This window comes from Pristis pectinata, chromosome 2 (assembly GCF_009764475.1).
Source record: "Pristis pectinata isolate sPriPec2 chromosome 2, sPriPec2.1.pri, whole genome shotgun sequence".
NCBI classification, from domain to species: Eukaryota; Metazoa; Chordata; class Chondrichthyes; order Rhinopristiformes; family Pristidae; genus Pristis; species Pristis pectinata.
The window spans coordinates 91,490,876-91,517,943 of NC_067406.1; the positions used below are offsets into that span (position 1 = coordinate 91,490,876).

The 27,068-nt window shown below is 39.5% G+C and overlaps 1 protein-coding gene across 3 annotated transcripts in view; it reads right to left on the reverse strand.

Moving 5' to 3' along the window:
* Nucleotides 1-346: 346 nt before the first annotated feature.
* Nucleotides 347-27,068, reverse strand: part of pde5ab (phosphodiesterase 5A, cGMP-specific, b) — a 111,346-nt gene continuing 84,624 nt past the window's right edge. For all 3 annotated transcript variants that reach the window (XM_052010103.1, XM_052010105.1, XM_052010102.1), the window contains exons 13-21: nucleotides 20,717-20,842; nucleotides 20,413-20,507; nucleotides 15,742-15,829; nucleotides 14,822-14,922; nucleotides 13,774-13,851; nucleotides 12,824-12,887; nucleotides 9,404-9,478; nucleotides 9,174-9,257; nucleotides 347-7,037 (exon numbers count right to left, since the gene is read on the reverse strand). In XM_052010103.1, the coding sequence (XP_051866063.1) occupies nucleotides 6,924-7,037; nucleotides 9,174-9,257; nucleotides 9,404-9,478; nucleotides 12,824-12,887; nucleotides 13,774-13,851; nucleotides 14,822-14,922; nucleotides 15,742-15,829; nucleotides 20,413-20,507; nucleotides 20,717-20,842 (825 nt within the window). In that variant the 3' untranslated portion in view covers nucleotides 347-6,923. The remainder of the gene's footprint in view (nucleotides 7,038-9,173; nucleotides 9,258-9,403; nucleotides 9,479-12,823; nucleotides 12,888-13,773; nucleotides 13,852-14,821; nucleotides 14,923-15,741; nucleotides 15,830-20,412; nucleotides 20,508-20,716; nucleotides 20,843-27,068) is intronic.

Genomic DNA, 27,068 nt, shown 5'->3' on the forward strand with positions numbered 1-27,068 from the left:
TGGATAGAGAAACAAGAGTTAATGTTTCAGGTCAATCGCCATTGATCAGAACTTAAAGTTAACTCTAATTTTCTCTCCATGCCTGACTTACTATTTTGTTCTGTTTTCGTTTCAGATTTCCAGCACCTGTTGTTTTTTTGCTTTTAGATCTTGTTGTCCCATTAATTGTGTTAGTATAATAACTACTAATATTCATTTTGCCAAATTGATATCGGATAAGCTACCTTTTTTTCAAAAAATTCCCACCAAAATAAATTTAAAATTGGAATAATGGAACAAGATCATAATGAAATACTTTTGCAATCTTTATTATACATGTGATCCTTCCAATAGTATCATATCAGTATATATTAAGAAAAATGCTGCACAAACTGGAAATGTAAAACACTTAACATCTCTAATAATTTCTGTTGTGGTTGTTAAATGGTCAACTTTACAGCATTTAATCAAAAATGTGCAAACATATTCAATCTAGTTCTTAACGATCAACATATGGCCACAAAAGAATGACCTAAATCTATGATTTATGTATTAAATTTTGATGCTTAACCTCTGTATTGGTGGACTAATTAGGACGTACATTTCACATCACTCAGTGTTGTTCAATGCTAATCTGGTTGTTACTTCAGCTGACTAGACCTTGTAAGAACAGGCCTACCTGATTATTTTTGAACATATTGAACCTGAAATTACATGGAACATTATCCCAGAGATTGCCTGACTCTACTAATATCACTTCCATGCATGTCCCATTGACAATGCTGATGTACTTGAGACATGGGGGTCAGTAATTATCATGGAGTTGGTCGATGACCATATTCCCATACGGACTAGAAGCTCTGCACCTGCTGCCATTGCTGTTTGGCAACTTTGGTCCACTCACAAAAGGACACATTTTAAACATACATTTTCTTAGAGCTCACGTGCTTCTTGGGATTGAATTCCTACTCCACCCTTGTGTGTTAAAGGTGTGCACAGGACTTTAAACTGACCACTTTTAGAAAGGATATATGCATGTGTTGGTCCATAACCACGCATACATTTTTCAGATGATTATTTGTGGGGCCCTTGTCTCTGCTTGTCTACTTTAGGCTACTGTAGTTACAAAAGCAGCTGCTACAGCTAGGAATGGCAGTTCGCAGTCAAGGAAGCCGCCTCCTTTTGGCTCTCTCTAAGACAGAAGCAAGGAAGATTCCACTTTAGCCAAGATTACATGGAGACTCCAAGTAAACAATGGGATCTGGTGACTCCAATAGCTGTCTATATTCTTGGCCTTCCACTGCATTCCCACACAACTACAGATGGAGTTCCTCAGAAGCCCTGTGAACTTTTCTAGACTTTAACCCTAATGCATTCACCCAAAGGAAAATTAAACATGGGTATGAATGTAAATTACCTTTCACGCCAATAAAAATCAAGACTACATGTGTTCTTTGAACCTTACTGGACACTAGTGCAATTTATATCTGTTTTTTTCTTTAACTTTAACAAAGACCCAGTTCCACAGTACTGGCAGTCTCCTGGAATTTGAGATAACAAAGGCCAGTAAATTTTTGCCTCTGGAGGTAACCAAAATATACTGTAGTTATATGACTCTCACATCCACTTGCTTTCTAATAAAGACCAGTAGGAATAGGAAAAATGATTTATTAAAAGACACTGGGATTTTCTGACTACATGGCATGCTGCTGCAGCTACATATGTCATTACCCACTAGGGCTTCCAAGGGAACTTTACAACAGTGTTCAGAAACGCTAACCATAATGATAATTGATTGTCCAACCTTTTATGTTCAAGGGGGACAAAAGTAAAAGAGAGGGGAAAGAACAGGAAGTTGATAGTCAGGAACTGTTTTGACATTAAATACCAAATTAATGCTAGCTCAAGATATTTTTGTGAATTTTTTAACAGTTCAAAAAGTCACATCTCACAATTTGGTTACGGGTGTTGCTTAATTACCCAAGATGGTGGACCTTCTTGAATTATTGGAATACTAATGTGAAAGTATTCCAATCATGGTATTAGCTAAAGAATTACACATACTGATGTAATAATTTACATGATATAAATTTAGCATGGTGTGTGGATGGGAGAGGAATTTGTAGCAGAATATTGAGCTGGTGGGCAAAGGGAATGCCTGACAATGTATTTCTGCAGTGAATCATTTTCAGCCAGTGACCGTTGGCAAAACAGGGAGTAATTACTGAGTTCAGTAGCACAGGCACTGATTAAGCCAATTGCTCTCATGTGGAAGATATTGATGGTTCTTAAATTTTGTTGCAGCAGCCCTCTTTCAGGCAAGTGATATTCTGTGAGACTCCTGACTTGAGTCTCTTAGATGACAGGAAATCAGAAGATGAGCCACTCTTGAGTATCACAGCCATTACCTCTTAAAACCATGTTTTACTTTGATTGGTCCTGTTAGGTTTCTGATCAATTTTCACCTCCAAGACGTTGTTGGGGACTCACCAATGCTAGTGATGTAGATAGTCAGGGAGACATGATCAGAATTGTTTATGTTGATAAGTCATTGTCTCATGCTCATGAAATGGCTGTTTCTTGCCACATCAGCCCAAGCCTGCATGTCATCTGCAACTTGATGCAGGCCAACATGGTTTGCTCCATAATAGAGGAATTGTGATCGAATCTGAACATTAGAGAGCATTTCCACATGAGAGTGGGGAAGGTTACTGATGAAGGTGGCTGGGCCAATGATGCTGACTTGAGGAGTCCCTACAGTAACACTCTGGTTAGCATTGACTAGTTTCTGACAATCACACCCTTCCTTTCTGTCGGGTCGTCTTCATCTTCTTCTTGGTCAGTCTCTCGGGTTGAGTTTGAATTGCTTCCACTTCTGGTTGACCAGTGAGGGAAATGCAGACTCTTCCACAGATGTCTAATTCCAGACAGTAATGTTTTCTCTTTCAGTCCCATTGACCTCCGTTTCACTCAAAATTCTTTACATTATACTCAGTCAAATGCAGCCTTAATGCTGAGACTGGTTCCCCTTTCCTCACTGTGATCTCTTGTACCTATATTTGCTTCAAGACTATGATGAGGTCTGATACTTCCATTTCCAGGCATCACTGTGTCCTCATGGGGGAAAAATGCTACTTTAATGCCAAATTAGGAGCAATTTCATGCCATCAATCCATGGTCATACTGCAACTATGATACATGAAACCTATCACTCTAGTCCATGAGGAACTCTGCTGAATCGAACTGCACCACAACTCTGTTGAAATTTAGACTTCACAATAGTTACAAGTAATCCAAATCTAAAATAAACAGAGTATGTTTTGCTAGTTTTATGACTTAGAAATACAAAGCTGAATAGTTTGCCACTGATATTATGGAAAATGTCATCAGGTACTGACATTCTTAGTGTCCTGGTAATGCAGAAACCATACAACTGTTTTGTAATATACTATGATCATAATTTATGAAAATAAGTACTTAATTTTTGCCCAGCAGAATATATTTAAAACTACAGCTTTAAAGCTGTTCAACTAATTGATCACACTGTTTGATCACGTTATCAGACTCACTTCAAGTTGCCCTCATGAAACATTCCAACGTTTTTGGCCAATCTCCCCTTCAGAGTTTCACCTGCAAACAAAAGTTCTCTTCCTCTTGGTGATAGTTTGAGAATCAATTGTTCCTTCGACTACCACAGATCAGAAAAGTGAGGACTCAATGTATGTAACAACTTAAGAAGTTTTTAAAATGACATTCCTCACCCATATTCCACAGGAAAACTCTAAATAGTAGGTCAGTTGAGTAATGTGTCACACAATTCAAGAATAATTTTAACCATAGAACCATACAGCACAAAACAGGCCCTTCGGCTCACCGTGTCGTGCCGTCCATCAGACCACCCTCACACTACCTAACCCCTTCCTCCCGCATATCCTGCTATCTCACGTTCCTCCATATGCCTATCCAACAAGCTCTTGAACCTGTTCAATGTATCTGCCTCCACCACCACCCCAGGCAGTGCATTCCATGCACCAACCACTCTCTGGGTGAAAAACCTCCCCCTGACATCTCCCCTGAACCTCCCACCCATAACCTTAAAGCCATGACCTCTCGTCTTGAGCATTGGTGCCCTGGGAAGGAGGCGCTGACTGTCTACTCTATCTATTCCTCTCAATATTTTATATACCTCTATCATGTCTCCTCTCATCCTCTTCCTTTCCAGTGAATAAAGCCCTAGTACCTTAAGCCTCTCCTCATATTCAATACTCTCCAATCCAGGCAGCATCCTGGTAAATCTCCTCTGCACCGTCTCCAACGCCTCCACATCCTTCCTATAATGAGGCGACCAGAACTGAACACAGTACTCTAAGTGTGGCCTAACTAGAGTTTTGTAAAGCTGCATCATAACCTCGCGGCTCTTAAACTCAATCCCGCGATTTATGAAAGCCAACATCCCATTGGCCTTCTTAACTGCTCTTTCCACCTGTGAGGCAACTTTCAATGAACTGTGAATATGAACCCCCAGATCCCTCTGCTCCTCCACACTGCCAAGTACCTTGCCGTTTACCCAGTACTCTGCCCTGGAGTTTGTCCTTCCAAAGTGTACCACCTCACACTTCTCCGGATTGAACTCCATCTGCCACTTGTCAGCCCAGCTCTGCATCCTATCAATATCCCTCTGTAAGCTCCGACAGCCCTCCACACTATCCACAACACCGCCTATCTTAGTGTCGTCCGCAAACTTACTAACCCAGCCCTCCACCCCCTCATCTAAGTCATCTATAAATATCACAAAAAGTAGAGGTCCCAGAACCGATCCCTGCGGGACACCACTAGTCACTGCCTTCCAATCCGAGGGCACTCCTTCCACCACAACCCTCTGCTTTCTACGTGCAAGCCAATTCCTAATCCACACAGCCAAGCTTCCTTGGATCCCTTGGCCTCTGACCTTCTGAAGAAGCCTACCATGAGGAACCTTATCAAACGCCTTACTAAAATCCTTGAATTAACCTTGAATTATTTTAGAATTATGAATTAAATTTATAGATATCATTCACAACCGGTGTTTCAGCATAATTGGGAGAACCTCCCTAGTGTTGCTATTTTCTAACCATTGTGTGAAATCATACACTTGTGAGTAGCCATAAGTTACCTTGGTTATGATTTATAACTGTGAATTAATTTCCATGTTATATACATGGAAGCTTAATGCTATAGTGTTACTAATCTAGTAATATCTTTATTGAACATTTTCTACTGCTATAGATAACAGACCACTAAGAATGGGAGAAGACACAAGCAGTTTTACTGTTTGGTTTAGCATCAAAGAGACGTCATTAAATATTAGCAAGGGTACTACTGCAAACAACCGTTGCACTATCCACTTCTTATTCTGGGTGTTTTACATAAACTGAGAATCTCTTCCTCATCTCTGGTAATTCAGACTGATTTGTTTATGAAGGCTGGTGTGACAGAGTAGGCTTCTGCCTCGTATTATCTTCTTCATATTTTTAATGAAAGAGCGCTCCATGTATCAAAATTTAATTTAATTGATGCCCCTCTGTCCCTAGGTTTTGATGTTGAACAATATCTTTCACTTGCCCTGGAGAGTGAAACATTAACCAGTAAAGGTGGCTTTATCTATTATGAATTGTAAAAGTTGCCTGGAAATTGACTCTACACAATAATATCACATTTCTCTAGGAGGCTGGGCTTATGTGAATTTTACGATCGGCAAACTGAACTAATTATTGCAAATATATAAAGATTTATAATGAAAAGCAGGTGATTATTCGGGTCAGAGTTTGGCAAAATCACTAATCTTAAATTGCCAATGGGAAACCACACTTGAAAGGAATCTGGTTTGGGAATAAAATCATGTAACTAAGAGTACAGTTTTAATAACTTGCACTACAACTATTTTGATATTTGTCATAAATTAGCATTTATAACTAAATACAATTTATGTAAATACTGAGCAAAAACATCTCCACAATCTCACTGGCTACAACATACAAAATTGCAAAATAAATTGCTTGTGCTCTTTTGCTCCTGCCTTGCATTCCTACAGCAAACATTAAAATATATATACTTTGAAAGTTATAACATGCTATTCAACATAAAACTTACTGTTAATGCTGTAAAATGTGGCAACAGACACTTTTACAAAACCAGTCTGCCATTTTCCCCTGTCATGCAAGATCAAAAGACAAACATAATTTTGTGTACCATAATCTTGGTATTTTTAAATAATATGTGAATGTGTTTAATGGAAGCCAAAGAATTGATTAAAAATAAATGGTGCTCTTATCTGGGGAAAACATACATTCTAGGCCAGACTGCTACTTTTTCTTTCATTCCCTGCAAGTGAGCATCCAATAAAAATTGCATGTATGCAGTGAAAACTCGACAGGAATTATGTGCATGTGCAGAAGTAACTTGATAATCAAACCACTGAAGTACCTATACTTTAATGAGCTAGAGTTACTTAGAAAAATAATTAATCATTGTGCAAATATGTGTCAGGTTATCATGGTGTCTTTGAATAATCCTTGACCAGTGCATTTACGTTTGACCTCCACACTTAAATAAAAACGAAGCATTAATAAAATGCCTGCTACATGAACATATCAGGACAATGTCGTAAGTTGGCTCCTTTAAGATGAAAAAACTCAGTTGCCTTTTCATTCTTTCATTTGCTGACTATCATCCGCAACCAACAGGTACATTCAGCAAGATGGAGGTTGTTTTATGGTCCATATAAGTGATAAAAAATGAAACAAAAAATAACAGCTTGTCAAAGTGGAATTGGATATAACCCCACCAGTAAGAAGCTGAAGTGCTGAAAATATTTACTACTCTTTTAGAGACCTTGCTAACTCCAAATTTACACAAAACTTCTGCTTTCTCAATAGACCATGAAATAGATAATCAATCTCTGTATGTCACTTTTTTTCTCCATTCACCAGGTTTTGTGCAGCTAGCATTTCCCAGTTCTTTCGATTATTTCTGCAGCCTTCAAGCAATGGGAGACAAGCTTCAGAAATCGTTGCCAGAGCCTAGAAAGGAAAATAAAAAAAAAGGTAAATGTTTAATTGCAATGAATCAGCAAAGTACAATTAAATTTGGAAATATTTATACAAATAACTACATATCAGATTAATGCCAATTATCAAAATTTAGCCAAGTGAATACCCTTGGTATTTGGATTAGGATGAAAGATGTCTGAATGTTGAAGACCAGAGAGGTGAAGAAAAACCTACCTGGGCTTGATACAAATTATTTTTTCTAACTCCCTTGTGAGACATTGGTTGAATATCTACTATCCTGCAAACAACACAGCCTGTCAAATTGTGCACATTTTGGTTTTCCGAAAGGAATAAATATCAGCCTGTTCTCAATGATGGCACTCTTTCCTCAGTCTGGAGCTTATATTTCAGGCCTCATTCCAGAACTTAATCATAAAAAGCCCAGACGACACTCAACTGGTGCACTGTCAGTTGTGTTATTTTTTTTTACACAAGATAGTAAACCAAAGCTTCCTCTCTTCTCTCAGATGTACATGAAACATCCAATGGAACTATTTGAAGGACAGCAAGATTGTTCTTCTGGCCAAAATTTACCTCAAATCCAGTACTACTAAATGTGTTTAACATATCATTCATTTCAATGCTGTTTGGGGGGAACTTGCTGTATGGAAATTAGCTGCTATATTGCCCTATATTGCAATGATTACATGGTTCTTCCTTTATTGCTGAGTCAAAACCCTGGAACTTCCTACCTAAAAATACTCTGGGAACATTTTTAGCACATGGGCAATGGTGGTTTGAGAAGGTAGTTCATCATTACCTTTAGCACATGGGCAATGGTGGTTTGAGAAGGTAGTTCATCATTACCTTTTCAAGATCAACTAGGGTGATTAATACATTGTGCCCTTTCCATGAACACTCATAACCTCAGAGTAGCTTTATAAAAAAAAGCATTTTTAAAGGTACTTCAATTGCTTTGAACTGTTCTGCAGCATCATGGGTTTGTGAAAAGACACAATAATATTTATAAAAGTGTCTGATGTAAATAATGTTTTAATTTGCAGAGGGTGGAGGTTGGTGCTTTAGTGTAAATTAATGTTTGGTGATTTTGGAAAAACATTCCACTACCACATTAGATGGCAATCAGGATGTTTATGTTCAAGAACGACACCATTAGATCAGGTATCTGCAGTCAACCCAAATATGCATGAATCAAATTTTTGGTCTTATTTTGGAAGTGATGATGTGGGATATGTGTATCCCCATTAACTATGATGATGGTTAATGAATGAAAGGTTACATTTAACATATGTTTTCATTATCCTGGGGAAAATGTTCTCTTGAGTTGTCACTGTTCAACAATGTTTAAAGCTCTGTTAATAAAAATCTTTGACATAATTGACTTTATGTCTTAGTCTATGCAATGGTAGAAATATAGACTGTAGGGATTGGCCAATCACATGAGAATCTGAGCAAGGAATCAAACACAAATTTTCACTTCTACTTGATGTCACATTAATAGATACAGAAAATGACATGTGAAAATCCAACAACATGCCAAAGATTCTCCAAACTGAGCAAGAGTAATTTGAGTTTGCTTGTATACACTCTTGTTCTAAAAAAGGAAAAGGCCAATGCTCTAGATGGCAACTTCTTCCCCCACCAAACTATCCCCACACCACCCATTGTGCACTGTGGTTTTGCTGGAATTAGAATTGCATTATTTGCCACCATAGTGCTGCTTGTTCAGGTTTTAGACGTAATGGCATGGATTTGTGAAATGGAAATGTGTGGAAAGAACCTCCACCACAAACAACTCTACTCATCTAATTCTCAATAATAAGTTGGGTTGGGTGATCAATCATCAGCGGTGATCTGGAGTGCTCTGGGCCTAGCTAATTTAGGTGTAATAGTTTGCCACGGAGAGCTCTAATCCAATCTTCTGTGCCTAGGCCTGGACCTAACTTGACCTATATAAAAATGTTATTCTTAAAGAACTTTCCAGGAGCTTGTTTTTTCATAGAATACTATCCAGAGGTAAACAATAAATAGAGGGGAATTTAGAGAAAGATGAGGGAACAGATGCCCGGTATCTGAACCAATGAAACCGCAGGCAAACGCTTATCTTTAAAGTTAAAAAGGGTATGAAATACTGGAAAAAATTACCTCATATAGTTGAATACAGATTGCATCAATGAATCCAACCTGCATGCTTGGGATTTGATCACGTTTTTCTCTATTCATTAAATCCTTCAAATGGAAATTTTAAAAAAATCACAAATATTATTTAATTTTTTCCTTTTCATAGAAGTACATTTGCATTTCAAAATTGGATAGCAGCAGACATTTTGATTTCTATGTTTTGTTTATAGAAAATATTTCAATCTGATACCTACAATGGGTTCGATGTTTAACTCTTCCCTTTCTTTGTCACCTTGTTGAAAAAATTCTGTTGCCACTAGCTCAGCTGTCTGGAAAAAAAAACAGTATAATAATGCCTGTAGTGCTGACTGACCTTGAAGTAACTTGGGACATGATGCAATTGTATTCATAAGGCATATTAGCCCAACATTAGATATTGTAACACATTGTCACAAATGTTTACAGCTAACATATACCACAAGGACTGCTAACCAAAAAAACTAAATTGCACAAAGCTGCTTTTGTCCATTTTGAAGATTGGCTCAACAGTAACACTGGCAGAATTAGGAATACCAGTCTCAACTGATGATCTTTATTCATGAAATGGTCCTTGGAAAGGGCTACCCAATTAGTGGAAAAGAATAAAGCTGAAGATATTCCATCTATACAGCCATATGATTTAATGTGGTTTGAGATGAAATGAAAAGAATATATAAGTTGGAAATAGCAAGAAAGTCAGGCACATTTGTCAAGAAAGTAACAGCGTTAAGCTGTCAGGTGTAAATGAAAGTGAAAAAAAACTCATGGCACTGGAAATCTGAAACAAAAATACAAAACGCTAGAAACACTCAGTCGGTCAGGTAGAATTGACAAAGGACCTTGAACCTGAAAATTAACTCTGTTTCTGTAAATGCTGCCCAACCTTTTGCTGTTTCCAACTTCTTCTGGTTTTATTTTAAACTGTCAGGTGGATGACCTTTCATCAGAACAAAAAGCGTTTTAGATAATGGAGATACAAGAGACTGCAGATGCTGGAATCTGGAGCAAAAGTAAACTGCTAGAGGAACTCAGCGGGTCAGGCAGCATCTGTGAAGAGAAATGGACAGTCGACATTTCTGGTCGAGACCCTTCACCTGAACTGCAAGTGCTGCCCTGGCTGCCTTCAGGTCGGGACCTCCGACACTGCCGTCACTGGGTTCTGCCGCTCTTTCCCTGCTACCGATCTTGCCACAACCCCCCCACCCACCCCTGATCTCATATCCCACCTCCAACCCATACATCACCCCAAACCCCTCTCCTACCCCTCTCTCCTCTGCTCTCTTCCCCCCACCACATCACCCCCCCCAAGCCCTCCACCCCACTTCTGATCCTGTGCCTGACCCTAGTGCCAACTGCTGCGGTGTTTTCACTATCCCCTCTGATCTTACAATCTCTGATGCAGAGTGGTCTGTCTTCAGCAGAGGCCTCACCTTTGTACCCTGTGCCCACACCTCAATGAGTTCCGGGCCTGCCGTGATTTGAGCTCTTCTTCCGATACCTCCGCCTCCATGCCTATCCCTTTGGAAGGCTCTTACCCCCAATGGATGACCCTTTCTTCCACCTTCAACACTCATCTTCCTCTTGGACACCCCTTCTGGCCTTTGACCCTCTCTCGACCTTTTCATTTCCAACTACCAACTCAATGTCAACCACCTCAACTTCTCCACTCCCCTCACCCACAACAAACTCATCTCCTCTGAATGCACAGCTCTCCTTTCACCAACCCCAAACTCGTCATCAAGCCCGCAGACAAGGGTTGTACCTCTACATTGCCAAGACTGGGCAGCAGCTCTCGGATACCTCCTCATACCTACCCATTGACCATGACCCCACTAACGATCATCAGGGCACTGTCTCCCATAACATCATAGATCAAATCACTTCATCAGATCTTCGCTCCACAGCCTCCAACCTGATTCACAAACCAGACTGCCTTGGTAGCCCTATTATTTCTGCCTTCCCTTTTCCCACTGAATTTATCTCCTCATAACTTGACCTCATCTGTCCCCCCCTTGTTCCGTCCATTCCCACCTAATTCTGGGACATCTCACATGCTCTTCGCTATTTTAACAACTTTCAATTCCCTGGCCCCCACCACCTCATCTTCACCATGGACATCCAGTCCCTGTACATTTCCATCCCCCATCAGGAAGGCCTTAGGGGTCTCTGTTTCTTTCTAGAAAGTTAGAGATTAACCAGTTTTAAGATGCAGAGGAAGATCGGTGGGGGTGGGTGTGCAGAGGAGCTCAAGGTAAGGGAGAGGATGGGAGGAGAGTTCACAAGGGAAGTTGTGTGGTAGTGTGGAAGGCAGTAGAGATTAAAAGATAAAAGGGATGATGGTATAAGGTAACAAAAGCCCAGAGAAGGTGAACATGCAGAATGATTATCTGAAATTACCAAATAAATTTAGAATACCTGTAAGTGCTGGAAATCTACAATAAAAATTTTGTAATAGTGACTACCTGAAATTGTTGAACTCTGCTGAGTCCAGGAGGTTGCAATGTGCTTACTTGGAAGTGCTTTTCCTCAAGCTTCATTGAGACAGTATAGAAGTAAGGGTAGTAGGACAAATACCATAAATGGTGTTGCACCTAGGGAATATTAAGGAACAACATCTTTGGTGTACGTTGAATGATCCCTGAAGGTACAGGTGGATAGGGTCACTTGGGATGCTTGCCTCCATTAGCCCTATGGCAGAGGTGTCTAAAACCAAACAACATAGCTTTAAGGAGAGGAGTGAGAGGTATAGACAGGATCTGAGGAAGAATCTTTTCACCCAGAGGGTGGTTGCAATCTGGAATGCATCGCCTGAGAAGGTGGTGGAGGCAGGTATTCTCACAAGATTTAAGAAGCATCAGATAAGCACTTCAATCGCCAAGGCATAGTAGGCTACTACTATGACCAAGTGCTAGTAAATGGGAATAGTATAGATGGGTACTTGTTGGTCACTGTAGACATGGTGGGTCCAAGGACCTTTTTTCTGTGCTTTTTACTCTATGACTCTAAATTTACCTTTAGTCACTAATGCAAGAGCACCAAATACCTGTACTTAGCTCCATCTATAAAGTACCTTGATTTCAATGAACTAGCAGCTAATACTCTGCCATACACTTAGGGTTACTAACCAAAGGTGAATTCTCTGATATTTTATGATTTTTTTGAACTTTCAATAGTAATTAATTCTCGAATGAAGGAGACTTAATATTTGCTATGATTATTTGTCAGTGCGGCTGATTGGCAATAATTAATGCTTATCACATAGTTAAATGTGTACTTACGACTTGAACGAACTGAATGTTTTGAGTTTTGTGTATATATCTTAAGCAATTACAGATTTTTCACATCATTCAACCCATTTCAAGGCAGATAGCAAATTGCCATTTCATAAGGCTAATGACAGTTCATGTAACTCAATCAGCAACTTCAGGATTTTCAAATGTTAATCTCATTTGCCCCTTGCTTGAAATTGCTCTGTTGCTTGTGTATAAATGACTGGGAGAAACACTAACCTTCTTATTAATCTGACAGCAAAATCTAGACCATTATATCTATTGACCATGTTTCCCAAAATGATATTGACGTTACATTGTCCTAGACATTTTTATAGGATTATACACAAATACTATCAAAATTACCTTTTGTTGAACAGGCCAAGGTTTGGTTATTGCAGACACATCACATGCTGTCATCAACATCGCCCTGTTAATGTTAGTAAAATTAAGTATAACATTTTGTTAAACATACGTAAACAAATTAACATTTTCAGTAGTTATTTTGCAATCATCTAAACAATAATGGATGAGAATTCCTCTCGCTACTACATCAGGCAATACTCTAAAAACGATAGTGAAGAATGTGTGCAGTTCTGATCACTGCATTACAGGAAGGATGTGGAGGCTTCGAAGAGGGTGCAAGAGAGGCTTACCAGGATGTTCCCTGGATTAGAGAGTACTAGCTATAAGGAGAGGTTTGACAAACTTGGACTGTATTCTGTGGAGCGTTGGAGTGCCGACCTGGTAGAAGTACATAACGTCGTGACTCCATTGCTCTTTAAGATGATTGTTTTTTTGTATATGTGATTTACTTATCAATAATTTAACTACTCGGGCTTTTGTACGGAACACCTTCCACCATTACCACTTTCCCATATTCAACGTTTTATCATTTACATTGTATTCTTACCCGAGAAGTATATTATATCACACTTTATGTTAAACTGCCTCAAATATTGTTGCATTAACTCTCTTAGTCTGCATATTTCTGCTTTTTCTTTCTTTCATGTTTTTGTCCTTTTTTTTATGTATTTTACTGTTTTTTCTAATTAATTACCTTTCACAATGTCTCTCTCATTAAAAATATAAGTTTGACATCTTTAACCTACTTCATCTGGTCCACTGTCTATATTATATGTTAGCAAATGCTTCTACTGACTATTATCTTTAACAATCTGATGATACCATGGCATTGTCCTCCCTTCACTCCAATTTTTTTTTTAAAAACCTTTGGTGACAGTTTGGCACAATTGAATAATATTATTTTGACATAACATTTTGGTACATTGATGATATATAGGATTATTACTTACATTAGCAGCTCCTTATGACTTTTATCTTCCCAGTTAAATTGATTGGTTTTCACCAGATCAAAAAATTCTTCTCTTCTCCTAAAAATAATAATTTTAGCTGCATTAGATTCTACATAATAGGTCTTATACAAACTTTCCTCTTTCTCTGCATTATTGTTGTTTCCACCATCTAGGCATCTGTAGAAAAGGCAGCCCATCCCTGGAATATTACTCAAATAGGCTCTACAAAGGGAGGATAGTCTATTCTATCAGAGTACTAGCTAGTCTGAAAAGACCAAAAAAATGCTCAAAGAAATTAGCTTCAATTTGAATGCTGACCATGACCATATCTAGCTCTCTGCCCATAACCCTCAACCCTGATCACCGTTCTACCATCTGACTGGTTGACATCAAGTAATGGATGAGACTGAATTTTCTCAGTCTATAGATTTGCATAAAACCATTTAGTTAGGCTTTGTGAAAATCTCTATATCCTAGACATCTTTGAATGGATTGAATATGTCAAAGTGCAGCCTTTGTATCATTTTTAACGTTCAGTTGAGAACCAAACTCTACTTTCAATTCGTCAGGAAGACAGCCTACTTCCCTCTCCACAACACATCCATATGGGCTTTTAATTTCTTCCATTGATGATTAAAAATTTGCATCAATGTAGGGTCTGATCCATGTTTTCTTTGCCAGGAATTCTTCATATGTAACCTCCAGATTACCCAAAATCATTCATCTCTTGTGCTAAGTCCCAATTCCCTATTACCCTGTGTGTGTGAATTTACTTACATTACCCAATATAAAATACATTCTACTCCATTTTATTTCATGGGTTTGAATTTTGCGATTTGGAATTCAGAACTTCAGCTTGAAAATTTGTGATTAAGCTTCCGACTACTTCCTTCTACCCGAACTACTTAACACCATTAGATTAGGAACAGGAGTAGACCAGTCCTCTCCTTGAGCCTGTTCTGCCATTCAATAAGATCACGGCTGACCCAGCTTTCCTCGACCACTCTCCTGCCCACTCCCCATAGCCCTTGATTCCCTCAATACTTACTTCATGTAGACTGCTAGGTCTGTGGCTAGAATGGCCTGCTCAACCATTTTCAGAGTAGCTTTATATTCGTCCAGAGAAAGGCCACTCAGAATTTGGTTTCCCTGGAGGAAACAAAAAAGCATTAGTTGATTCATAAACAATATTCTATTGATACTGTGAAGCTGAAATAAAAACAGAAAAAAGCTGGAAACACTCATCTGATAGGGAGAAACAAGAGTTATCCTTTCAGGTGATGGTGCAAGATCAATGACCTGATATATTAACTCTATTTTTTCTGGCATAACAATTCAGAATGCTGAAAATTTAGACACTGATTAAGGCCCAACCATAACAGCCTTTAACTGACTTCTACTCAGTAAATGCAGAGTGCATCATATATGCCATTAATATCAATAATTTAGCAGTTAATTATCAATTATGCTGGCAACTGCTTTTGCTCTTTTGGCATGCTTCTCAAACTGCCATTAACTAAAGCCATTTTTTTCAGTCTGCAGCCACCAACGAGGAAACATTCACAAGAATATTCCAAATTCTGACTAGAATGATCAGCAAGTCAAGATTGTTAGATGTATTGGGATAAAGTATGAGATTGCCAGCTCATCATCAAACCAAATAGATTTGATTAGCATGATCATGCTTCTGAATTTTATGACTGTCAGGCATTGAGTCAGGATGGATCATTAGATTAAAGAATCAAAATGATTTTTAACTCTACCTTCACCTTCTGGACTCTGTAACGGTTGCAATATCAATGAATGATGTTGCATTAAATTAGATTTTACAGAACCTCCCAACAATACTGCAATAGTTACAGAAAGGTAGTGGATAGATGCTGAAAATAAAGCTCTAGCCCTTGTAATATTAGAGTACCAGCTTTACTCATTAATATGAAACACAAAAACAATGAGTCAGTCACTTACTGGAGTGTTGAGTATCATGACGCACTGATCAAAATGATGATGTTCCATCATGGAATGACAGTAGAGCTGAGCCAGAGGGTGCTCACTCCTACACAGCATCAATCAGACAGAGGATTTTTATATTATTTGTTTCACTAAACTATCAAAAAGAAAACATCTACAAGAAATAATACTTTAAATAGGGTTGCTTCTGCAAGTGATGTTTCACAGTTAAGTAGCTTTTATTTCACTAAGAAACAAATATAGATTACTAAGCTTGAAGGCCAGCACCTCATTTTTTGGTCAGGCACATTACAGCCTTCCAGGCTTAATAATGAGTTCAACAATTTCAGGCAATGATTCTCGTATTCCTACGTACACTTCCTCAAGACTCATCTTTCTTGACTTTTATCACCCATTTTGTCATTTAACCTCTCCTGCCTTGTAAGCTGATGTTGACATTCTCTTCTGTTCTTCCTCCACGCCCCTTGTATTTTTGTATTTATGTCCAGGATCTGGATGCTACTATCAAGGCCAGCACTATTGCCCTTTCCTAACTGCCATTGGGAAGATGGTGTTGAACTAACTTATTGAACCCTGCAGCCCTTCTGGTAAACGCCCACCCACAGAGCTCTTGGGCCAGAGTTCCAGGATTTAGGTTCAGTGATAGATTTTCAAGTCAGTATGGATGGTGTGTGACTTGCAGGAGAACCTGCAGATGATGGTGCTCTCATGCACCTGTTGTTTTTGCCCTGCTTGGTGGTAGAAGTTGCAGTTTGAGAGCTGCTGTTGGTGGAACCTGGGTAAGTAACTGCAGTGCATTTTGCAGATGGTATGCACACAGCCACTGTGTGCTGGTAATGGAAGGAAAGAATGTTCAGTGTGGTCGATAGGTGTCAATCAAGGGGGCTGTTTCATCCTGCACGGTGTCGAGCTTCTTGAGTGTTGTTTGTGCTGCACTGATCCATGCAAATGGAAAGAATTCCATCAGGCAGGATTTATGAACAGAGGTAGGATTGATGAACATTTGGAGAGGTATAATATGATTAGGAATAGTCAGCATGGCTTTGTTAAGGGCAGGTCCTGCCTTACAAGCCTGATTGAATTTTTAGAGGATGTGACTAAACACATCGATGAAGGGAGAGTAGTAGATGTAGTGTATATGGATTTCAGCAAGGCATTTGATAAGGTACCCCATGCAAGGCTTATTGAGAAAGTAAGGAGGCATGGGATCCAAGGGAACATTGCTTTGTGGATCCAGAACTGGCTGACCCACAGAAGGCAAAGAGTGGTTGTTGACGGGTCGTATTCTGCATGGAGGTCAGTGACCAGTGGTGTACCTCAGGGATCTGTTCTGGGACCCCTACTCTTTTTGATTTTTATAGACAACCTGGATGAGGAAGTGGAGGGATGGGTTAGTAAGTTTGTGGATGACACAAAGGTTGGAGGTGTTGTGGATAGTATGGAGGGCTGTCAGAGGTTACAGCGGGACATAGATAAGATGCAAAACTGGGCTGAGAAGTGGTGGATGGAATTCAACCCAGATAAGTGTGAAGTGGTTCATTTTGGTAGGTCATATATGATGGCAGAATATAGTATTAATGGTAGGACTCTTGGCAGTGTGGAGGATCAGAGGGATCTTGGGGTCCGAGTCCATAGGACGCTCAAAGCAGCTGCACAGGTTGACTCTGTGGTTAAGAAGGCATATGGTGTATTGTCCTTCATCAATCATGGAATTGAATTTAGGAGCCAAGAGGTAATGTTGCAGCTGTATAGGACCCTGGTCAGACCCCACTTGGAGTACTGTACTCAGTTCTGGTTGCCTCACTACAGGAAAGATGTGGAAACCATAGGGGATTGGGGAGCATGTGTTATGAAAACAGGTTGAGTGAAATCAGCCTTTCCTCCTTGGAGCGATGGAAGATGAGGGGAAACTGATAGAGGTGTATAAGATGATGAGAGGCATTGATCGTATGGGTAGTCAGAGGCTTTTTCCCAGGGCTGAAATGGTTACCACAATAGGACATAGGTTTAAGGTGCTGGGGAGTAGGTACAGAGGAGATGTCAGGGGTAAGTTTTTTTAGTCAGAGAGTTGTGAGTGTGTGGAATGGGCTGCTGGCAACGGTGGTGGAGGCGGATACGATAGGGTCTTTTAGGAGACTTTTGGATAGGTACATGGAGCTGAATAAAATAGAGGGTTATGGGTAAGCCTAGTAATTTCTAAGGTAGGGACATGTTTGGCACAGCTTTGTGGGCCGGAGGGCCTGAATTGTGCTGTAGGTTTTCTGTTTCTATGCTCCTTATTTGTTCCTTAAAGATAGTAGAAAGGCTTTTGGGTGTCAGGAGGGAAGTCACTCACCGCTGGATATGCAGCCTCTGATATTGACGTTGCTGATCAGAAGTGAACCCCCAGATATTGATGTTGGAGGACTCAGCAATGGTAAGGCCATTGAATAGCAATATTCAGTGATTAGATTCTCTTTTGTTGGAGGTGGTCACTGCTTTGCACTGTTGTGGAGCAAACGTTACCTGCCGCTTATCAGCCCATGCCTGAATGTTGTCTAGGACATACCACATGTAGGCATGGACAGCTTCACATGCTGAGGGGCAGCAAATGGAAGTGAACAATGTGAAACCATCAGTGAACATTCCAACTTCCGACCTTATGATGGAAAGAAGGTCATTAGTGAAATAGCTAAAGATGGTTGGGGTTAGGACACTGCCCTGAAGTTATGCCCTTGGATCGGGGAACCACAATCATATTCCTTTGTGTGGGGTATGATTCTAACCACTGGGGTCTTTTTCCTGTGGTCTTCAGTATTATCATGGTGCTTTGATGCTACACTCAGCCAAAGGCTTCCTTCTTACCAAGAGCAGTCACTCTCATCTCACCTTTAGAATTCATCCCTTTCGTCCATGTTTGGTTCAAGGATGTGATGAGCTCTGAAGTCAAACAGTCCTGACAAAACCCAACTTGGGCATCAGTGAACAGGCAATTGGTGAGTAAGTGCCACTTGATAGCATTATTGACAACTGATTAGGTGGTAGTTAGCCAGATTGGATTTGCCCTGCTTTTTTTTTGTGAATGGGACATACCTAGGCAACTTTCCCCAGTGGTGGATATAAACTAGTGGTGTAACTGTGCTGAAACAGTTTGGCTAGAAACACAGCTAATTCTGGGGCACAGGCCATCATTCCTACATCTGGGCTCCCATTGACTTTTCTATATGCAGGGCTGCTTGCAGTTTCTTGATATCATGTGGAATACATCAAATTTGCTACTGATTAGCTTATGATGTGGTGGGGGTATTGGGAGGAAGTTGAGACAGATCATCTATTCAGCACTTCTACTGAATATGGCTGCAAATACCTTTTCTTTAGCACTCACATACTAGACTCTGCCATCATTAAGGATGGGTATGTTCTTGGAGCCTCCTCTTTTCACGATCTTCTTATACCTGTAACTATTTCCACTTCTAAATGAAAGCTGTCAACTTGAAATGTTAGCTTTGTTCTGATGTCCAATATTTTCTCTTTCTGCTTTATTTCAAGTACTATATTTCTTCCTAAAATAAACCCCAAGGGACAACATAAAGGTTGGACTGTGATCAGGTGATGTGACTGTGAGCACAGCAAATACCTATCACATGCAGAAGTCTCAATATATAGGGACAGCAGTGCAGCTACTGGAGCTATTGCTTCACAGCGCCAGTGACCCCGGTTCAATCTGAAACTCCAGTGCTGTCTGTGTAGATTTTGCACGGTTTTCCTGTGATTGAGTGGGTTTCCTTGGGTGTTTCAGTTTCCTCCCACATACCAAAGATGTGGAGCTCGGTAGGTTAATTTGCCGATGTAAATTACCTCCATTGTCTAGGTGGGTGGTAGAATCATTGGGGGTGGGGCAGTGGGGGAGTTGATGGGACTGTGGGGAGAATAAAATATGATGTGAAGGATTAGTGTAAATACATGCTTGATAGTCAGTGTGGACTTGATGGTCAAATGGCCTGTTTCTGTATTGTATGACTCCATGACTGTATATTTACACACATTTTCCCTGTAATCAACTGGTATCATCACTAAATTTCCAACTTTCCCTCATCAAGATGGATTGTATAGCTCATCTCATGCAAGAATTTATTCCTTTACATCAAGGTCTGATATAATGTACTTTTACTATTAAACCACAGATAATACCAAATATAACAAGTAAATTCAAAGCAAAGCCATCTCATTTAAGATCTCACATATAGTAATGTGCTTTGCTATAAAATACCTTTAACATATAAAACATCCAAGTGTTTCATAGGGCCATTATCAAACCTCAATGAACACAGAACAAAAAATTTAGATAGACAATCAAAAGCTTGACAAGAAATGAGTTTCTGGGCGCATCTTGATGAGGGAGGGGTGGAAATTTATTTAAAGTAATTCAAAAGCTTGGCAGCCTAAGTAGCATGAGCACCAATGTTACAGCAATGAAAATGGGTGGTGCAAATGAGACCAAATTTAGTGGAATGTACAGAGTTCAGAGGATTGCAAGGCTGGAGAAGATTTGGGATAGACTAAAGCCCTGAATTCATTTAAAAACCAGTCTGAGACACAGCATAGCTACCCACTGTAGTATAATATTAATACTAATATCCAATCACTGTCAGGAATATGTTTGACTCACAACATTTGCAATGCCAATACCTTTTTATGAAAGCATTATTCACTCCCCTGTGGTCCAGGTCATGACTCAGCGTTGCTATGATGAGAGCTAAAATCTCTAGATCTGTTAACTTGCTCTGTAACATAAAGACAACAGAACTTTTAAATTTTAAATCCTAGATAATACAATATTTTTAAGAGTAGGTGGAAGTGAAAAAAGTGGAGAAAGAGGCATGCAAAATCACTGTTACAGACTAGGTTCAACACAAGAGGAAGCATAGCTCAGCCTGAATAATAATCAGCAACAAGTATATAGCACATAAAAGCAAAAAGAATAGGAACAAACCTGAATCCTGCCAGACTTCAGCAGAGCAAACATACATTGAGCAGTATTAAATGCATGCCTCCAATTGTGATATGCCACATGCCTTCGATAATTCTTCTTAACACTTAAAATCCAGCGGCAAAGAACCTGTAAGAGAAAAAAATATTCAATATTTATGTAACTGCTGCTTTGTAAAAAAAATATTCAACTTGGATCATCTCAATGATGCCACCACTCACTAGAGTCACAGAATACGAAAACAGACCCTTCGACCCAACTGGTCCATGCCGACCAAGATGTCCATCTAAGCTAGTCCCATTTACCCACGTTTGGCCCATATCCCTCTAAACCTTTCCTATCCATATACCTGTCCAGTGTCTTTAAAATATTGTTAATGTACCTGCCTCAACCACTTCCTCTGGCAGCTCGTTCCACAAACTGACCACCCTCTGTTTAAAATAGTTGCCCCACAGGTTCCTATTAAACCTCTCCCCTCTCACCTTAAACCTACGTCCTCTAGTTCTTGATTGAGCAACCCTGGGAAAAAGACTGTGTGCATTCACCCTGTCTATGGCCATTATGACTGTATACACCTCTATAAGATCACCCCACATTCTCCTATGCTCCAAAGAAAAAAAGCCCCAACCTGCTCAGCCTCTTTCCATAAATCAGTCCCTCAAATCCCAGAACATCCTCATAAATCTCCTCTGCATTTTTTCCAGCTTAATGGCATCTTTCCTATAGCAGGGCAACCAAACCTGAACACAATATTCCAAATGTGGCCTCAGCAACGTCTTGTGCAATTGCAACATAACATCCCAGTTTCTATATTCAATGCCCTGACTGAAGGCCAGCATGCCAAATGCCTTCTTCACTACCTTGCCTACCGGTGACTCCACTTTCAGAAAATCATGTGCTTGTACTCCTAGGTCCCTCTGTTCTATAACATTCCCCAGGGCCCCATCATTCACTGTGAAAGTCATAATCTGATTTGTCTTCCCAAAATGAAACACCTCACACTTATCTGAATTAAGCTCCATTTGCCATTCCTTGACCCACTTACCCAGCTGGTCAAGATCCCTGTGTAATCCCTGATAACCATCTTCACTGTCTATAACACCACACCTATTTTAGTGTCATCTGCAAATTTACTAACATTGCCTTGTACATTCTCATCCAAATTGTTGATATAGATGACAGTAGCAATGGGCCTAGCCCGGACCCCTGAAGCACACAACTAAGCACGGGCCTCCAGTCTAAAAAACTATTTTATCTTTAACTCATTAACAAATGAAACAACATAGCAATGGGCAAGGAAGCTACAAGATGTTTAAAGCATCCCATTTGAGAGTTCCTGGCCAAAATTTAAAAGCAAGAGACTTGATTTGCATTTGACAGTGGGTTCTAGAAAGATGAATTGCTGTGGGTGAACTTGTTTTTTGCCTAGTGTTTTTTGGTTATGTTTTGCTGAATTTCTATAGTGGCAATCACCTATGCTTCATTTCAATCTCCTATGCTGATTTTTAATTTTGATTTTTAACAGTTTTTCCTCTACACTGTATTTGCATTAATGTAAGGTGTGAGGTGAGAATTACTTTGTGAAGAAGGGTATTTGAGGTAAAATAAGAGGTACTTACAATTAAACATTATTCCAGGAGTTGGGAGTTTAAACCAAGATAATGCTGACTAAGTGTTTCACAGGGAAGTCTTTTGTATCTTCTCAGGAGAGTTATTTAATATTAGCTTATTTTAAGAAAACGGTATTTGACAGAATAGCACTGTTAAAGTTGCAGAAACATTCCTCATAAATAACTCTTTCAATAATTTCCATGGAAAGCATTATGGAAATGAGACTGCTGCAGTTTTACTAAGTGGAAAAGTTTCTTAAAATGCTGATCACTAAAAATCAGATTATCAGATTCATTTTGCTGGTTGTGGCACTTTCTTTTTTTTCCAACAGTGATAACACTTCAAAAATTCTCTGGCTGTAAAACTCTTTTGGGATTTCCCAGTCTCATTCAATGACAGATTTTTGAGAACACTTGTTACTAGCCCTCCTGAAAGATAGGTTCTGGAGACTATTTAAGGCACCTTTGTTTATGTTGGCGTCTCTCACTATCAGATTCTCCCTATATTGTCCAGGCCTCTTAGCTCTTCCACCCAGCTCAGATTCTCATCCAATAATTCAAAACCTTTGAAGGTCCTCTTTCACAACTCAGATCTTTCTCCTTTCATATTGCCTTAGTTGACCTCTCAGAAGACACCCAGCTCTAGACTTCTCAAATGCTGTGCTGGGCATATGATGCTCCTTTACCCCTCTATGAAGCTCAATGGATCTTCCTGTCTCCTACCTTAACTAAAACATCCACTTCTGCACAATGTCTCTCTCTTTATAATGCCCTGTACAATTGAACATTGTTTTATTTGCTACTGCCTTGATTTCCTTGGTGTTGAGAGACACAGCAGTGGAAAGAGGTGGAATCTGCCAACTCCTTATGATTAAGTGTCAATTTCAGGACTTCTACTGGGGTAGAATGAGTAGGAGTGTTACCCACTTGAAAGATGTTGGCCTCCTCTGGCTGAAATTAACAGCCTCCTTTCCTCCCTGCCTTTTTTTCTGTCTTAATTCCACCTCATTCTTATTACCAATCCCACAACCCCCCAGTTGTTAGAACTATTCACAGGTCTTCAGATGTGACCACTAGTGTTTCCTCCTCAACCAATCTTCACATTTGGGAGACAGAGCTAAATTATGTTAATGAGTGCAGCTAGTAAGAAAGTCTTGTAGGTCCCCCTCTGACTTTTTTCCCCCCACCTAAGCAGACTTCATACTTTCTTGCAAATGTCAAGACATGTCTCTCAGTTTCCGCTGAGGCCTCTTTGCATGATATACTTGACCATAAATTTTTTGCTGCATTTTTATTTTCTAGTGTGAACATGCCTAGCAATTCCAACCCTGTTCAGCTGATTTCTATTCCCTATTAGCTTTGTTCTTTTTCCCCAAATTCTTTTGCTGAATCTTGCAAGATTAAAAGACATGGTTAAAAAGATTTCAATGTCAAAAGACAAATTAAAAACCTTGGAAAGAATATTGTACAAAAATGTGATACATATGCAAGGTACCACTGAAAATTATTTGTGACTTGCTTGGTTTCTCTCCCTTATGATCAAAAAAATATTGACAATATTTTCATAAAGACAATATAAAATTAATGCCTACTCTTTCATTACCATTTAACATCTTTGACACCCACGTCTTCAAATTAGGCCATGCCTCATGATGGAGACCAGCAGGGAAGTAGAACTTTGCAGACTTCTGTATGAACACTGCTCTGTAGCCACTACCTGTCAGCTCTGCCCTTTGATTCTCATGGGATGTGGGTATCACTGTCAAAGACAGAGTTTAATGCCCACCTCAAGTGTTTTTGAGAAATATTAGCTGCCTTTCTGAACTGATGAAGGTCACAGCAGTTATGGTACAACTGAGGGGCTTACTAGGCCCTTGAGAAGGCTGTCAACTACATTCTGTGTCTGGAATTATGCATAGCCAACTGAGTAGCAGTGACAGGCTTTCTTCCTTGATGAATATTAGTGAATTGGCTGGATTTTTATGATAATCGGTAGTTTCAAGGTCACCATTAGGAACCTAGAACACAACAGGCCGCGATGCCTGTGCCAACCATGGTGCCTAATTAAAACTAATTCCATCTGTTTGCACATGGTGTATCTTCCTCCATTCCCTGCTGATTCATGGGACTGCCTAAATGCCTATTAAACATTGCTATCACATCGGCTTCAATCCTGGCTATGTGTTCCAGGCACTTACCACTCTCTATGTAAAAAACACTTGACTCATAAATCTCCTTTAAACTTTCTCCCACTCACCACCCTCTGGTATTTTACATTTCCACTCTGGGAAAAAGACTCTGCCTCCCATAATTTCTTGTACTTCTATCAGGTCTCCCCTCAGCCTCTGGCACTCCAGGGAAAACAATCCAAGTATGTCCAACCTTTCACTCTAGTTAATACTCGCCAATCCAGGCAACATCTTGGTGAACCTCCTCTGCACCCACTCCAAAGTCTCTACATCCTTCCTGTAATGCAGTGACCAGAACTGCACACAATGCTCCAAACGTGGCCTAACCAAAGTTTTATACAGCTAAAATATGACTTTGCAACTTTTAAACTCAGTGCCCCAACAGATGAAGGTAAGCATGCCACACACCTTCTTTACCACCCTGTCCACTTGTGTTGCCACTTTCAGTGAGCTATGGACTTGCACCCCAAGATCCCTCTCTACATCAATGTTCCTAAGGGTCCTACAAATTACTGTGTACTTTCCCCTCACATTTGACCATCTCACAACTGTCCAGATTAAACTCCATTTGACATTTCTCCTCCCAAATTTCCAGTTGATCTATATTCTGCTGTATCCTTTGACAACCTTCCTCACTGTCCACAACTTCAACAATTTTTGCATTGTCTACAAACTTACCGATCAGCCCATCAACATTTTCATCGAAATTATTCATATATATCACAAACAATAGAGGTCCCAGCACTGATCCCTGTGGAACACCACTGGTCACAGACCTCAGTCAGAATAACACCCCTTCACCACTATCCTCTGTCAATTTTTGATTCCAATCTAGTTACAGTTTGCTTTATATTTTCTGATTATTTATTTTACCAGATTTAAATTCCCAGCTCCTGTGGTGGAATGTGAGTGTGTCTTGGGATTACTGATTCATTAATTTCACCATTATGCTATAGCTCTTACAAAATTGATTCCAGTTTCTTAAACTGTGATGGGGGGGGGGACAGGGTTGGGGGGAGCGGTAGGTGAATGAGTCTGAAATCATTCTTTCTAAATTGTTCGCTCACTCTTCTATAATACCGCAACTGCAATGCAGTTGCAAACAATGGATTATTTGTTCACACAATTATTTCACCCATTTTCAGGAGGCAGGGAATTTAGTACGATAAAGCCTATAAATTGGACCCATTTCTGCACACATTTTAGGCACATTTCTGAGTCAATTAGCAATATTTGGGAAATTGACCCAGACTTCTGGGTGTGATTCACCTTAGCATTGCTGAGGTTTACCCAGCATTAGTTACATGGTTAATGACATCACAGGCTATGCACCAAATGCTTTCTCCACTTCCAGAGGAAATTGGAGCCTTGGGGACAAACCTACAAACCTTCATCATTAACTCAAAAAATACCAGGAGTACAGCATGCCGGGTTCTGAAATAGATGATGTACATGAAGTAGAAGATTAAAAAGTATGTCACAAGCTAAAAGGATTTACCATACAGGATAAGATAAGATACTCATCTCCCCTTATTTGTGCACTGCGCTTAGTTTCCACTTACTAGAGAATAAATGGCACCATGGATTAGTCCAGACTCAATATAACAGGAAAAATATTCTCATCTATGCAGTGGAAAGGTTTCAATAATTATTCACCATATTGTTTTCACTATATCAACAATTTCCACTGAATATTGGCAATGCTGGGAGATGAAAACTGTCAAAGGAGATCCTTGATCTGTGAAATAGATCTGAATCACCATGAAAGTTCTCAGGCTTTTCCTATATTATTTTCAATTTTCTTTGAGCTTAAATGCCAGTTAGCCCTGAAAGACCATGGCTGGTTTGCTAAAAAAATTTGTAATGACTCATCACAAACTAATCTTTAAAGATATGAAAGTAAACATTATTTCAATATTTAAAGATTATTTCTGATTTATCACAAATAAAAATGCATTGGTTCGCTACAGTACTAAACATCAACCATAATCCCTTTTGTTCCATTGCAGATGATGGGAAATGAAGGGAAAATACTTCCCACAGAGATGCAAATAGGAAGATGATTTGTCCTGAATCGACTTTGCAGCTGGTAACAGAAGAATATTGACAAGGACAAACTGTCTGAAGCAGAGAATGCTGCATGTCATTAGGGACACCCAATAAAAGAACAGGGAAGTTTTGAAATAACAATCCAATAAGAGAATGTTTTAATTTAATGCAGTAACATATGGAACTCATTAACAATTGTAGCATTAACAGAGAACTTCTGTGAGACCATGGAACGTCATGCAATGAAAGTAGGGTTCAGAAAATGCAACATGGTTATAATTTTCCAGTGGTACATAACAGTCTGGACTTTTCAGGGTAATTTCAACTGTACTTCTCATGTAAGTGCAAGAAACTTTTAGATTTTTGCAAATACTAAGTTAAAAAAGTGTTGCAATGAGTTCTTCTCCATTAATTTCAGCAGAGGACAGCTGTGATGGACCACGGTAAGTATTACTATTATTTAAAAAGTAATTTAAACTTATTTAATTTCATTTACATGTTTTTGCA